The sequence below is a fragment of the Herpailurus yagouaroundi genome, unplaced genomic scaffold (genome assembly GCF_014898765.1).
Source record: "Herpailurus yagouaroundi ecotype Mexico unplaced genomic scaffold, PumYag 200, whole genome shotgun sequence".
Classification (NCBI taxonomy): domain Eukaryota; kingdom Metazoa; phylum Chordata; class Mammalia; order Carnivora; family Felidae; genus Herpailurus; species Herpailurus yagouaroundi.
Window position 1 is genome coordinate 1,585,957 of NW_024412431.1, and position 12,367 is coordinate 1,598,323.

At 51.5% G+C, this 12,367-nt stretch overlaps 1 protein-coding gene across 1 annotated transcript in view; it reads right to left on the reverse strand.

Annotated features, from left to right (window-relative positions):
• LOC121013922 (zinc finger protein 558) overlaps positions 1-9,646 on the reverse strand; it is a 28,917-nt gene extending 19,271 nt beyond the window's left edge. Inside the window, exons 1-4 of the mRNA XM_040449792.1 lie at positions 9,325-9,646; positions 2,149-2,272; positions 1,489-1,577; positions 720-846 (exon numbers count right to left, since the gene is read on the reverse strand). Coding sequence (XP_040305726.1) covers positions 720-846; positions 1,489-1,577; positions 2,149-2,179 — 247 coding nt within the window. The 5' untranslated portion in view covers positions 2,180-2,272; positions 9,325-9,646. The remainder of the gene's footprint in view (positions 1-719; positions 847-1,488; positions 1,578-2,148; positions 2,273-9,324) is intronic.
• Between the last annotated feature and the right edge of the window lie 2,721 nt (positions 9,647-12,367).

A 12,367-nucleotide genomic window follows, 5' to 3' on the forward strand; every position in this document is an offset into this window, starting at 1 on the left:
AGGCAGAAAGAATTAGACAGCCATAGGATGTTCACACCCAAGTTTGGGTAAACAAGATTAGGTAAATAGGTATAGAGAGGGCGGGGCAAAGGCTCCAGGATAGACCAAAGGTGTATGAGGTAAACAAGATTATATGTTCAGGGCGGAAGTGCCCCCCAAGTTAGTACTGTATCAGAAAGCTGCTTTCACTGGGAGGAAGAGTAAAAACAGGAAAACAGGACTTTAGACCAGTGCTGGGCCAAGTCGCCCAGAGCCGAGCTAATTAGCAAAAGAAAGGTGCCTTGGTGACCCTGAGGTAGCATGCTCTGTCTTTCTGGTCCCCCTCGGCAAGTTTAGGTAAACAGAGGTGGGGCCTCACATCTGCTGTAAACAACCTTCGGCCAGGTGCCAGGACTTTGTTTTGTATCAACCCAAACCCCTAACCCCGCATATCTTCAAGACCCCATTTCCCTCACGCCTATGAGTTAATGTTCACAGATTCATGGTCTCCTTGTGCACGTCCATTGCCACGTTTGTAAGCCTTATGATCCTAATAATAATGGAGCAAGGACCCTTAATCGGGGCTCTTGGCTTCTCCTGGACATGAGCCATCTCTCTCACATTTTTTAATCCTGTGTCCCGCTCTCTTGCTGGGCGAGAAAGAACTCTAGACCCAGAGTCTACGACAAACAAAGTCTCGTTACGGGACTAAGTATACGCGGGGATGAGGTCGGGCTTACCGAGCGAGGCCAGGTTCCTGCAGTTCTCCTGCATCACGTCTCTGTACAGTGTTCTCTGAGAAGGGTCCAGCAGGGCCCACTCCTCCTGGGTGAACTCCACGGCCACATCCTCGAAGGTCACCGAGTGCTGAACCGTCACAAACATCACGGCTTAGGCAAGGACCGTCCCCGCCGAGCGGGCAGGAGAAGGGCAGAGGACGATGGGACGAGGGGCCGGGAACCCAAAGCGCGAGATGTGCGGGCCGGGTTCTGAGCTCTGCTCTCAACCGCTTCTGGGCTCAGCCTGCGGTGCTCCTCCCTGTCTACTTATGCCCGCTCCCACGGGGAACGTGCCCCTAACACAGAGGTGATTCTCTTATTCCAGTGAGACTGTGAAATCCTGCAAGCTGATCTCCCTCCATCTGCAGGGCTGAGTAGAGGCCGGGGACATGGCAGAGGTCAGAGAAACACCTGGTAAATGAATGAGCGACTCCCCCACAGCTGTCACCAAGTACTTGAGTTTAGGACACAGTCAGGTCTTCCTCAGTCTCCCCTAAAAACCTCTCTGCGGAACGTGACGGAGACGGTGACCCTGGAGGAACCTTGGCAACGTAGAAAACGTTGACAAACACGACGTTGCCTGGGGGGCCCCTGACCCTCCATCAGATGCCCGGAGACCCGGGGCCCTCTGGACGCCTTGTTTGGCCATGAGGCTCCGGGGCACCGGAGGAGAACAAATTCAGCTTCTGGTCAAAGGAATAATGACTTGGAAAAAAGAGTAGTGACTCACCGGTAACCAGCCGGTCAGGAAGCCCTTAGCCAACCCTTCCTCCTCCGTGCGTCCGTTCCGAGGAGAGGCTGAGTACAGGGAAGGCTGAGCTGGAGAAGAAGAAAGGAGTCAGGAGAGCCCAGGACGGCTCTGTATGCCAGCACTCACCAGTCTGGGGGCTGCCCCACCCACCTGCACGTGACCACATCCCGACACGCACACGCACGGCCACACCCATGACCACCCCACACAGTGTGGGTGGACACACACACACACACACACACACACACACACACACAGCTTTCTCAGGACACCAGAGTGGCCCGTCTCATCCAGGACCCAGGGCCAGGAAATAGGGCCAAGGGTCTTACTGACCTGGAGGAAGAGATTATTAGTCCCATTTCACAGATGAAGAAACTGAAGTTCGAGGGACACCACTGTTATTTTTCCAAGTTTATAGAAAGAATCAGAGAGACGGTTCAGAGGCTCTCCCGTACTCACCACACAGGTGACATCTCCACAGACACTCAAACCACCAAAATCCCAAATCCCAAGAACCACATCGGGGACGGTGACCCCCGGGCATCTGGCTCCACTCCGGCCTCACCGCTCGGCCCCTCCTTTCCCGCTCCGTGGTGCAGGGGCCTTTACCGCCTGGGCTCCGAGGGCCCCCCGACTTACCACAAGTGGGGGGCAGAGCCACGGCCGCCATCCTGTGACTCAGACGGGAATTTCCCCGGACAACAGGCAGCGGAAGAGCCCGGACGCTCCTCCTCTGGTCGGCACAGCGCGCTCAGGCCGGGCCCTGGGGGAAACGGGACAACAGGAAGCCTTCACGGCCTCCCTCCCACCGCGGGCTTCCGTGGACCAACCCATCTTAGCCTGCCCGTTGTGTCCTCCTTCAACATGCAGGTGGGGTCCCCAGTATTGGGTCTTTACTTAGCAGGTGATGAACCAGGGCTGGCGAAGCCAGAGCTCGTCCTCTTGGGTCCTAACGGTTCGACCGGGACACGCCTCCGCCGCCCCACCTAAATCCCCAGCTTCCCTGAGTCTCAGGGCACATTCTTCCCATGCAGGTGGCTGTCACAAACACATTCCCAGGTCCGACCCTTTGGTTACTGGGGATGATGACGGCTGATACTAGTCTTTGCCTCCCCCGGCCCCACCGCCCTCAGATGACGGGTGACGTCAGAGTGCGTGAGGACGACCCTCGGTGTTACGAGTTTGTCCCCTTCCACCTGGGGCGCCACCCTAGACCCTGTCATCACCTGACACTATTCTGCCACCTAAAACAATAGCTGAGAAAGGTCTCTCTGAATCCAGCCTCGCAAACGTTGTCCTTGTTCATGTTTTCTTTCCCTACGTGTGTTTTGTTTTGTTGTTGTTTTTTTTTTTTTTAGAGAGAGAAAGAGGGCAAGTGTGAGTTGGGGGCGGGGGTGCAGAGGGAGACAGAGAATCTCAAGCAGGATCCACACCCAGCGCAGAGCCCAATGCGGGGCTCAGTCCCGCGAACTGTGAGATCGTGACCTGAGCCGAAATGGAGAGTTAGACGCTCAACTGACTGAGCCACCCCGGCGCCCCTTTCACGTGTTCTTTCACCACACGGAGGACTCTCCCCCGCCCCCGCTACGTCCTCAGGCATTAGGCACGTCCTGTTCTCATCTCACGCTTCCCCCTGGATTTCATCACCCCTCACCCACACATTCCTCATCCACACACCCTGCCCGCGCCCCTGCCCAGCAGAGCAGCGCCCGGCCCGGTTCCAATGACCTGCCGGCTCCATGGCAGCGTCTGGGGGACCTGCCCGCGGTGGGGCTGTCATGCCGCCACCTCTGGGGAAGCACGGTCACCAACATGCAAACAGCCTTGACCCTGCAGGACATCCTGTAAGTCCGTGCGGCTCCCCACCATCAGGCCTCTAATCTCTTTACCCCTCGCACACCCTCCCCTCCGCCCTCCGCGGCAACCAGCTTCCTGACTGGCCCCCATGACCCAAGCCTCCTGGCGTCCACACCCGCCCGCGTCGGGCTGACCCGGGTCACAAGAGCGCCTTGGGGGCGACTTCCCAGGCTGGGTGCTCCAAGGCACTGCAGCGTTGCTTGGTCTCTCGCCCCGCTTGCTCCGGGGGAAGCCCCGTTACAAGGAGCTCGGGCGGCCCTACGGAGGGACCGACTTGGAGAGGAACCGAGGCCTCCCTCCAGCAGCACCACTGACGTGACCGCCTGGGAGCGAACCGCCTTGGCCTTGAACCCTCGGCACCAGTCCAGGCCCCAGATGGCTGCAGCCCGGCTGAGAGCCCGCTAGGAACTCAGGAAAGTCCCCGAGCCAGAACCTTCTAGCGAAGCGGTCCTGAACTCCTGAACCACAAAGACCATGAGATCTGATACATGATCATCATTGTTTTAAGTCACTGAGGTTTGGGACAACCTGTTAGGTGGCAACAGATACACACACCCTCAGTTCGGGCAGACGGCCCTGCCTCCTACTTCTCACCGTAACCCCCGGGAGAAGGAATCTCCCTTCCTCGGAAGCCGCCAGAATGGCCACGTGACCCCGGCCTCCGCCCTCCCTCCCGTTACAAGGTTACAAGCCGGGAGCCTCTCCCCTCCTGGGTGGGGCCGGGCTCTGCGGCTCAGATCTGCGCTCCTCCCACCTGCCTTCTTAGGGAAGCTCTCTTGTCTGCCCTCCCCTCCCGCTCTCCCCCTCCACCGGACCCCCTCCCACACCATTCAAACCCCCTGCAGTGTTTTTAGTAGTGAAATAAATCTATCGTAAGGACAGTCTTCATTCTGGTACCAGTCTCTCTCCCTGAGCCCAGGGAAAGTGTTTCGCTCTGTCTCATTTTCTCACGTCCCACTGGCTCCTCAACCCAGGACACCCTGGCTTCCACCACGACCATTTCAAGGACGCCACCCTTGATAGAATCGCCATGGATCTTCTTCATAACCACAGAGATGGGAGACTGTAGCTACGATGACACCATTTTTAATCTCTCAGATCGACAAAGACCTGGTGGAGCACATCTTTTATTGGCAAGGATGTCTGGAAAGGCACTTTCATACGCGACTGGGGCACAATTCCTACGGAAGGAAAATTGTCAATTTGATGCAAAATGCAAAATCACTTACCCTTTCCCTGCCAATCACACTCCTAGGAACCGATCTCAAGGATACACAAATACTAAAAGGCAGGCTGTGATTATTCACAATGGCCTTACGTGTAATATCAAAGGACTGCAAACAATACAACTGAGCATCAATAGGGAATTAGTGCAATAAACTATGGAATATCCACAGAATGAAGAAACATGCAGCCAAAAAAGAAAGAGATGATCCCTAGGTATTGACAGAGATTCTTCTCTCCAATATTTAAAAAAAAATTTTTAAGTTTATTTATTTATTGGCGGGGGGGGGGGGTGGCAGGGAGTGGTGCGGAGAGAGGGAGATAGAGAACCCCAAGCAGGCTCTGTGCTGACAACATGGAGCTCGGGGCTCGATCCCATGAACCGTGACATAATACCTGGGCCAAAATCAAGAGTCAGCACTCAACCGACTGAGTTACCTACCCAGGTGCCCCTCCAATAAATGTAAGTGGAAAAAAAAAATCAATGTTCAAAGCAGTGTCTATGGAATGTTTCCTTTTTATAAAAAGGGAATGAATACCTCTTTTCTCTGGAGTTAGGGAATCAAATGTCACTCCATAAAACCAGCTTCCTGAGGTCTCTCTGTGTGCCTTCCCTGTACCCAAAAGATACAAGCGATAAAGGGTCTGTATGAGCAGGGAGGGGAACCTTGGCCACTAAGGGTCTGGTTGGGCCAGGTGGAAAGAGCTGCGGGGCATTTTTGCCTCCCAGGCCTGTGTGCAGACAGATTAATGCCCGTGCCCCAAAGGTGTCCATGTTCGACCCCTCAGAATCTGTGAATATGTGAGTTTCCATAGCAAAAGGGATTGTACAGATGTGATTAAAGTAAGGAACCTGCGATGGGGAGATTATCCAGGTGAGCCCAATGTCATCACAAGAGTCCTTACCAGAGGGAGGTAAGAAGGTCAGGTCAGAGAAGAAGGTGTTGGTGATGCAAGCAGGAGTCAGAGAGAGAGAGAGAGAGAGAGAGAGAGATCTGAGGATGCTACCCACTGGCTTTAAGTGAAGGAAGGAGCCACAAGCCACGGAATGCAGGAGGCCTCTACAAGATGGAAAACACATGGACACCGATTCTCCCCTAGAACCTCCAGAAGGAATGCACCCTGCTGACCCATTTCGGACTTCTGACTTCCAGAATGGCAGGTGAAATCTGTGCTGCTTTAAGCCACTAAGTGCTGGTAAGTGGTGAGAGCAGCCACAGTAAACGAATACAGCCTCTCACACCAAACCTTCCCTAAGGCTTGGTGTGAGTCCAACAGACCCGGACAACTGCCGTGGACCCTCCTTACCTTCTGCAGGTGGAAGACGTCTCCTTTCTCCCCACTGGAGACCCAATCTGCAGTTAGGATGAGTTCCAGTCACTGAGCTGAGGAGTCAGAGGGCTGGGATCCAGCCACCCCCAGAGCCCCAAGCGGAAAAGCAGACTGAGAAGGTGCCTGGGGCACTTTTAGGCTCCGAGTCCCCCCATCAAGGTCTCCTGCCAGGTGAAACCTCACAAGAAGGCAGGAGGGGGGTCTCTGCTCAGTTTACAGATTCAGTGACTCCTGCTCCTGGATGTATGTCAGTGCTGGATGATGGGTCACTTATCAGTGCTGCCCAACGGGACTTTCAGTGATGACATAAATGTCCTCTAATTCTGCTCCGTCCAGTTGGCAGCCACAAGCCACATGTGGCTACTGAGCACTTGAAACGTGGCCAGTAGGACCGAGAAAAGGAACTCTTCCCATTATTTTAATTAAAATAGGTCCAGGTGACTCGTGGCTACCGCCATGGACAGGGCAGCTGTGGACACACTCAGGCCCGACTGCTTTCAGGATGCGGAGGAGGGGGCCTGTGGGTGGCAAAGTGGGGGGAAAGCATGGACTCGGGTGAGGGGATGCCTGCAGGTTTGCATGGACAGGAACTAGGGGCATAGTACGTGCCCTGTCCCATCACACAAAATACAAGCATGAATGAAAGCATCGTACATTTTCTCAGTTCTACGCTCCTGGGTCTCTTCTTCCCATTTCTTTCTTTCTCCACAACCATCATCCAGGCCTGGGGAACAATCATCTTATTCCTAAACTTCTTCTTGCCACTCCCTGTCTTGCCTCTTAAGTCTTCCTTCTTTGAAAAAAAAATTTTTTTTAATGTTTATTTACTTTTGAGAGAGAGAGTACTAGCAGGGGAGGCGCAGAGAGAGAGGAGAGAGAGACACAGAATCTGAAGCAGGCTCCAGGCTCTGAGCTGTCAGCACAGAGCCTGATGCAGGGCTCGAACCCACAAACCGCAAGATCATGACCTGAGCCGAAGTCAAATGCTTAACCTGAAGACTGAGCCACCCAGGTGCCCCATCAAGTCTTCCTTCTTAATCCGGAAGTCCATTTTAACCCACATGCACAGACCAGCTGTGACTCACATCCTCCCAGTGCTCACATCTCTAGTGTCTCTCCACTGGTCCTAGAACAGAGTCAAATCTAATACCTGATCTGGTCCAGCCTACCCTGCTCTGGGCTGGCTCACCCCCTGCCCCCCAACTTTGTTGTCTCGGCCCAGCCATTCCTGTCCTCCCAGCTCGTGGAGCACACAAGGCTCTCTCCTGCCTCAGGGGTTATCTTCATGCGGTTCCCTTGGCCTGAAACACTCTCTTGAAAACACTCCCACATGCTCGCTCCAGCTAACCCTACAGCTAGTTCAACCTGACCCCAACCTCAGCTCTCCAGGTAAATATCCGTCCTTCTCAAGAAGGCTTCCCTGTTTCCACCACTGAGCCCTCTGGGCCAAGCTCCCACATCACTCCGGTCATTAATTATTTAAAATCACGATTCCCTATTAGAATGTAAATTCCATGGACATGGAAAAAGATTTTCTTGGTTCTCCCAGGTCTCTATGCATCTGGCCCAGGCCCTGGCTCCCGGGGATGCTGAGCCATCCTGGTTTGCCCAGAACTGTCCCGGTTTGAACACTAAATGTCCTATGTCCCGGCAATCCTCTTACTCTCCAATACACAAGGATGGCTGGTCGCCATAAACTGTGCACTCAAAGGATACCTACTGCGTGACAAATAAACATCCCCCCCTCCAGAACATTGCAGGAAAGTGAGAACAAAAAAGGGACACGCACACATACTCGTAATTAGTAAAACCTAACAATTAAATAGATTACTTAACAGAATCCTCTATGATGTGAAGCGCCAGACTGTTATTTCAGAGAAGTTTGAAGAAATAAAGTTAATTCCTTGTCCACCAAAAGGCAAGGTAGAGAGGGCAATCTTTGTGGAAACTAGTGCCCTAACCTGCGGCCTACAAGTTGCTGTATATCCCCCCAAATAATTGTAAATCTCATTAAGTAAATAAAGAAATGAAAATCACTTCTTCAAAATACATCTTGTTGCTGGTCAATTCAGTTTTAAATTAATTACTAACAGAAAGAAGTCCTAAGCACTCCCCCCCCACCATGTGCCTATATTTTCAACCTCTGTGGAGGATTTGTAGGGCTTTAGAGGTCAAACCGAATGGGTCTAAGGACTGTGGCTGAGTAGTCCTGCTTATCTTCAGTGGGATGTCTTGTAATCTTACATGTACATGTAAAAAATGTATATATTTTTCTATATAAAATCCTGAAATTTCTAGTATTATGCAATGCAAGAAAGTCTGCATTTCTCTACGGTTACACTCATTTACATATTTGTTTAATGTGTACTTGTTTGCATATAAGTGCATTTACTGCCTTATTTCCACACACATAACCACACATGCCTCAGTATCCTTCCTTTGAACGTAATCTATCAAACAAATAATTTTTCTTAGGATACCCTCCCTCTTAGTGGCTCTTTGCGTTTACAACCTGAGCAGCGTGAAAACCCACTAAGAGCTCTCCCCTGCATAGCGGAGGTTGCTGGCACCTGTTGTGACAAGGTCCTTGCGGTGCTCACCTGGTCACACAGAAACCCACGGATCAGGGAGGATGGCACACTTCAAGGCTGGTGGGATCTCGAAGCTGGTTTTAACACAGACGGGGCGGGGGGGGGGGGGGGGGCACGAAGACCACTTTTGAGGCCTTTTGATAGGAAGTAATCGTTCTTGGATAGAAAGACCACCCATTCATCTTTGTTTCGTTTTCATTTACTTAAAGTGTCAACGTTGGCCGTGACTGGACTTACCTGATTTCCACGTAGCCATCTGCACCCCAAGTGGGAGAAAGCAGTGTCATGCTGGGTGTGCATGTGACTTGCTCAACTTTAAACACGGGCTTGTTACTTAAGGGCGCTGATAAGCGACTCAGCTGACTTTGATCAGGACTTCAGAGCTTTTAAGGCCCTAGAGCAGATCTCCCGACCCCGGCATTATTGATAACGCTTCGTTGTGGGGGGCTGTTCCGTGCACTGTGGGATGCTCAGCAGCATCCCTGGCCTCCCCACACCCCCATTTGTACAACCCGAACAATGCCTCCAGACATTGCTGAAAGTCCTCTGGGGGAGAGGGGGGAGGTGGAAATCACCCCTCAAAGGAGGAGGCAGCGGCGCCCGGAGTCGGGAGGAACCGCAGCCTGGGACTGACCGGAGGCAACAGCCCAAGGAGGAAACGGGGCTCCGGTTACAGACGGGGGGACGCGGGGACGCCAGAGCCCGTGACCGGGAATGCCCGCGGCCCTCCCCCCTCCCTGGGCGCCTACCGGACCCCCCGGACTGTCCGCCGCGCACCGAGTCCGGCCCGTTGCGCTGAGGCCAAACATACCACGTGAAGCAGGTCCCGCGCGAAGAAGACAGCGCACCCCACGCAGCCAGCCCCGCAGGCTCTTTCCACGGCAGCGCCCCACGCTTCCGCTTCCGGTCTGGGGCTGGCCGCCTCTCGCCCCAGTTCCGGTCTGTGTCGAGCCGCGGCGGAGAGGGGCGTTTAGGGGCTCCGGGTTGGGGCGGGCGGGGGCCACCGCCGCCCAGCCTGGGGCGAGGGTTTCTAGCTCTCTGAGGGAGGGCCCCCCGGCCCTGGGCTGCGTCAGCACCAGGGACGGAGACCAGTCCTAGGGGCGGGCTGTGGGCGGTGCCAGGCAGACGGGCCCAGTTCAGGTCCGTGGGTGGGGCTGTGGGCGGGAACGGGGTGACGGCGGGCGGGGAGGTGGGCGGAGACTAGTTCCGGGGCGTGGCTGTGGGCGGGGTTGTAGCCGAGGGAAACCAATTCCCGGGGCAGGGGTGTGGCTGGAATAGGCTCGGCGGGTGGGCGGGACAGTGGAAGGAAATCAGTTCCAGGGGCGGGGCTGGAGGCGGGGCTTCCCGTGGGTCCCTAGACCGTACTAGCAGCAGGCTGCCCAAGAAACAACTTTTCTGCAGTCCTTTCTGCAGGTTCACACAGCCTCACATAACGCTGTAGAACGACGTGCCCATATTTAGGGCTTTTAATTTTTTGTACATGTTTGCTGTCTTTATTTAAAAATGAGACCATACGTATATTCGTTTCTCTACAACTTGCCTTAGCGCCATTTTAAGAATTTTGAGGGGACAGGGAGGGTACTAGGTCATACATTCACAAGGCAGTAAAATACCCTCACTCCCAGCACGGTCTCTCAGTCCTTTGCCCAGAGATAGACGTCCTCTTCTCTTCCATTTTTATAGATATAGTGTGTATATGCATATATGCTGGGAATGGCCAGCAAACCCTGCGCCGATGGATGCAAGATTACTCCACAGTTTGCTAAGAAAGAGGAGAAGGCATGGAGGTCAACGTTCGCAGACGAAGACCAAGATCCTGTTCGCCTCACTTGTATTCTCATTTATTGCAGAGTCAGGCCAATCACAAATCTCGGCTGGCTTGTTGTGTACAGAGGGCGTGTAACATTTCAGGCATGCTAAAAAGATGCACGACTTGAAGGTGAACAATCCCAAGAGACAAATCAAATCAGAGATAAGCAGCAAGGGTTATGTGTCCTACTGTTTTGTTAAACTTTGTATACAATGTATAGATAACGGAATTCCGGAAAAACACCTGGGAAGGCTGGCCCTGGCGGGTTACGCAGGCCCGGGACATTCCAAGAGACCCACGCCCCTCCCAAGCCTACGTGCAGTAGACCAGAAATCCCCGTGTTACATTTTAGCTAGCAAGCATTGTGTATAATGGTCATCCTCAGTAATAACCCCAACACGTAGGTAATATGCTCAAGCCTAATAGGGATGTCTCCAAGCAACAACAGAAATGGATAAACCGTCTCATGCATCCGGATCTACTGAAAAGAAACTTAAATTTCTGGTGGAGAGGGATAAACCAGTGATGAATTGATAGGAAAAAAAGAAAGGGAAATCAGAATTTTACCATTTAAAACGTCAAAAGATTGGGATGTTTTGGTGGCTCAGGCGGTTAAGGGTCTGTCTTCAGCTCAGGTCATGATCTCACAATCTCACGGATGGTGGGTTCTAGAGTCCTGCGTTGGGCTCTGTGCTGACAGCGTAGAGCCTGGAGCCTGCTTCAGATTCTGTGTCTCCCTCTCTCTCTGCCCCTTCCCCACTTGCACTCTGTCAAAAATGAATGAACTTAAAAAAAATTTAAGGTCAAAAGAAAAAACAAGAAATGTCTTCATATTATCCTACATGGCGTATCAATGGATAGGATTCACGTCATAAAGTGCTAAACATTTATGTGATAAAACAACAGATGTTGAATTTTGGTTTGTATTAATTCATTAAATAATTGTATCAGACAAGGGGAATTGTGTCCTAAGATATGTAAGAGAACTACATGCTATTTTTTTCAGATAAATAATTAGAAAAAGTCAAAAGCTGAAAAATGAAACCACTGTATAAGGAGCTCATTTAGAAATACAGAGGTACAACCAGAAAACTAAAGAAGTTGTTTCTGGGAGTCAGAAAAGAAAGAGGAGGGTAGCTTTTCATTACAAGGCTTTAAGTATTATTTAAGATATAGGCGTATAGCCAGACACACACACATGCACACAAGGCCAGAAGCCTAAATTTGTATTTCAAAGTGGTCATCAAACTGTAAGAAGAATTTATAAAAATGATTCACTTTGCAACAATAGAATGTATTTTGAAAACTTCAATCTTCGGGGTGCCTGGGTGGCTCAGTCGGTTAAGCATCCGACTTTGGCTCAGGTCATGATCTCGCGGCTCGTGAGTTAGAGCCCCACGTCGGGCTCTGTGCTGATGGCTCAGAGCCCGGAGCCTGCTTCGGATTCTGTGTCTCCCTCTCTCTCTGCCCCTAACCCATTTGCATCCTGACTCTGTCTCTCTCAAAGATAAACATTAAAAAAGATTTTTAATGATTAAATAAAACTACAGTTTTCTTTGAATATAGTTAAGTAGAGCAATCACATTATTTTTCTGCTCTCTGCCTCAGACCTAGGAAGATACTTCCTATCCTAAAAGTTTACTAGAAAATGCTACTACATATTCAAGAATTAGGGAATCCCCATATCATACGCCAACTTCCTGAACACACATACAGAAAGCTGTTATGGAAAAATATGTGATGGAAAAACTCTTAAATTATTAATGAACTAATATCAACACAAATCACAATTAGGCAAGATTTATCTATAAAGTGGCAAATATTTAAACTCTAGAAATTTAGGAAAGTAATTCATTACATTAGCTGATGTATATAAGAAAAAGATTTTTTCAATCTCACGAAGTTCCAGGAAAACATTTGAGAAAACACAGTGCAGCAGTTTTTGCAATAGCCAAAGTTGGAAACAATCTAATTGTACATTGTTGGATGAAAGAATAAAGAAAATGTGGTGTGGGGCATCTCGGAGGCTCAGTCTGTTGAGCAT